At 46.2% G+C, this 2,500-nt stretch overlaps 1 protein-coding gene across 6 annotated transcripts in view; it reads right to left on the bottom strand.

Moving 5' to 3' along the window:
• Positions 1-2,500, bottom strand: part of arl13b (ADP-ribosylation factor-like 13b) — a 19,901-nt gene that overhangs the window by 3,312 nt on the left and 14,089 nt on the right. For all 6 annotated transcript variants that reach the window (XM_063212267.1, XM_063212269.1, XM_063212263.1 and 3 more), the window contains one exon: positions 2,025-2,147. In XM_063212267.1, the coding sequence (XP_063068337.1) occupies positions 2,025-2,147 (123 nt within the window). The remainder of the gene's footprint in view (positions 1-2,024; positions 2,148-2,500) is intronic.

Here is a 2,500-nt window from a genome sequence, read left to right as displayed (position 1 = left end):
ATTGTTGGGAAAGGCTCTTCACTATTGGATGCTTGGTTGGGAAAGGCTCTTCGCTATTGGCTGGTTGGCTGAGAAAGGCTCTTCACTATTGGCTGGTTGGTTGGGAAAGGCTCTTCACTATTGGCTGGTTGGTTGGGAAAGGCTCTTCACTATTGGATGCTTGGTTGGGAAAGGCTCTTCACTATTGGCTGGTTGGCTGGGAAAGGCTCTTCACTATTGGCTGGTTGGCTGGGAAAGGCTCTTCACTATTGGCTGGTTGGCTGGGAAAGGCTCTCAGGGTATATACAGCAATGTTGAAGTTGACTATTTAATACCCTTTTTCACTACCTTTACATTTTTTTACAACCATCACGACATTCCGATTCCAGTAGTAAGAAGACATCTTTTGTAATTTCTACCTTCTAAACACTACATTACACTTTTGTGTTTTGCAAAAAGACGTCCGAAGGGGAGCAGCGCGATTCCAGAGTGCTGTTCAAAAGTCTGCTTTCTATGGCACGACTCTGCTATGAACTAGGTCAGTTGGCTACTGTTGGGGTAATCACTGGTGTATGGAAAAACTGTGATAAAAAAAATCTTTCTTTATTCACCGTTTATCAAAATGGTGCAACTCAAAAAAATAATACCTAGTTTTTCAAAAAATAATACTTTTTGAGCAAATTTACTGCTACTTTTAAGGCCATTACATTTTGAATTTTGAATTTATCACCTTTTAATACTTTTAAAACCCTGCATACACCCTGGCTCTTCACTATTGGCTAGTTGGCTGGGAGAGGCTCTTCGCTATTGGCTGGTTGGCTGGGGAAGGCTCTTCGCTATTGGCTGGTTGGCTGGGGAAGGCTCTTCACCATGGTGCACCTAAGTCTCCACCCCTTCCGGGCGGCTCATGGAGCTGTAAAAGCCAAAACTTTTGACTGGGCTGTAATGGACTGATCAAAGCTATTTTCCGATCCACCTTGCATTCCTCGTCGATCACACGTATGCTGTACCTCAGAATGAATGTTAACCAATGGTGTGCTTGTTGACTTCACTTGGCAAGCGATTTTTGAGTTGTGTGCGTGCAAAAATATGTAATTATTTGGACAACACAACAGAAGTCGCATGTCCGACGTGCAGCCAGTGCCACTTCTGCCACGGTGCAGCGGTAGGGTTGGCTGTACCTCGGTTCATGTCAAAGATGTGAGGCGCAAGTTGTAGTCTCTAATACAGTTTTGCACAAAAGCTAAAGTAACCTTCCCTGCGTGCCGAAAATGGGTGGTCTTACGACGCAAATCCAAACCTTAAAATTTCACTATCATATGTGAAATCCGGAGCACATGCCAAACGGGATGAGGATTTAGCTTGACTCGCTCCATTTACTCCCATTCAAAATTTTGAGAGCTACAGCCCCACGGCTCGGAAGTAGAAGGGCGTGACTTAGGTGCCTTGGTTGGGAAAGGCTCTTCACTATTGGCTGGTTGGCTGGGAAAGGCTCTTCGCTACTGGCTGGTTGGTTGGGAAAGGCTCTTCACTATTGGCTGGTTGGCTGAGAAAGGCTCTTCACTATTGGCTGGTTGGTTGGGAAAGGCTCTTCGCTATTGGCTGATTGGCTGTGACACATCAACTCCACATGAGGTCAGAAGGGCGTACGGCCGTACGCAGCTCAAAGGTGGATTTTGTTATGGAGAAAAGCAGCATCATTACCAGGGTTAGGGTTAGGAATTAGGGTTAGCATTCTTAAACAGCTTGTGACATTAAATGAGTTTTGTTACATTGCCACACAAATTCTCTCATGAATATTAAAAATCCTTCCCTAACCATCCTGCACCCAGCAGGACATAAGATATGATACGATACAGGTTTGTGGTTTCTTTTACATTGGGATATTGAAAATGGAACGCCATAAGACGCTGTGTGTGTGTGTGTGTGCGTGTGCGTGTGTGTGTGTGTGTGTTACCTGGTGGAGGGGGTGGGGCTCTCGGCTGTAGGTGTGTGTGTGTGTGTGTGTGAGTGAGTGTGTGTGTGAGTGTGTGTGTGTGTGTTACCTGGTGGAGGGGGTGGCGTGGGGCTCTCGGCTGCTGCGGGCTCCTCAGCGTTGAGGGGGTCCACTCGGTGCTTCCGCTTCAGTCGTAGCTTCTTAGTCTTCTTCTTCATCTGCTCCACTACACCTGCACACACACATCAGTCACACTCCAATGTGTTACAGCAGTGGTGGGGAACCCATGTCTCAAGGGCTGTTTACATGCCTTGAGGCCGATTTATCCCCCCCCGATATAATTTTTATATGCAGCTTCACATGAAATATGACGTAATTTCTAAGCTTCCTTCACAAAATATATTTGCAATACATATACACTAAATTCAGGGCATCTAGAGAAGGTGGGACTGTTTTAATAGGGCTGCCTGTGATGGAGTGACCATCACTAGGGTTGTGGGTGTGTTCTGACTAATATGCCAACGAGCCTAGCTCTTTGGTGTAGCGGTCAGAGCCCCGGTTTACTACCCCAGAAGGTCTGGGTTC

This window comes from Engraulis encrasicolus, chromosome 12 (assembly GCF_034702125.1).
Source record: "Engraulis encrasicolus isolate BLACKSEA-1 chromosome 12, IST_EnEncr_1.0, whole genome shotgun sequence".
NCBI classification, from domain to species: domain Eukaryota; kingdom Metazoa; phylum Chordata; class Actinopteri; order Clupeiformes; family Engraulidae; genus Engraulis; species Engraulis encrasicolus.
The sequence above is the reverse complement of the archived record's forward strand: the minus strand, read 5'-3'. Positions and strand labels throughout refer to the sequence as shown.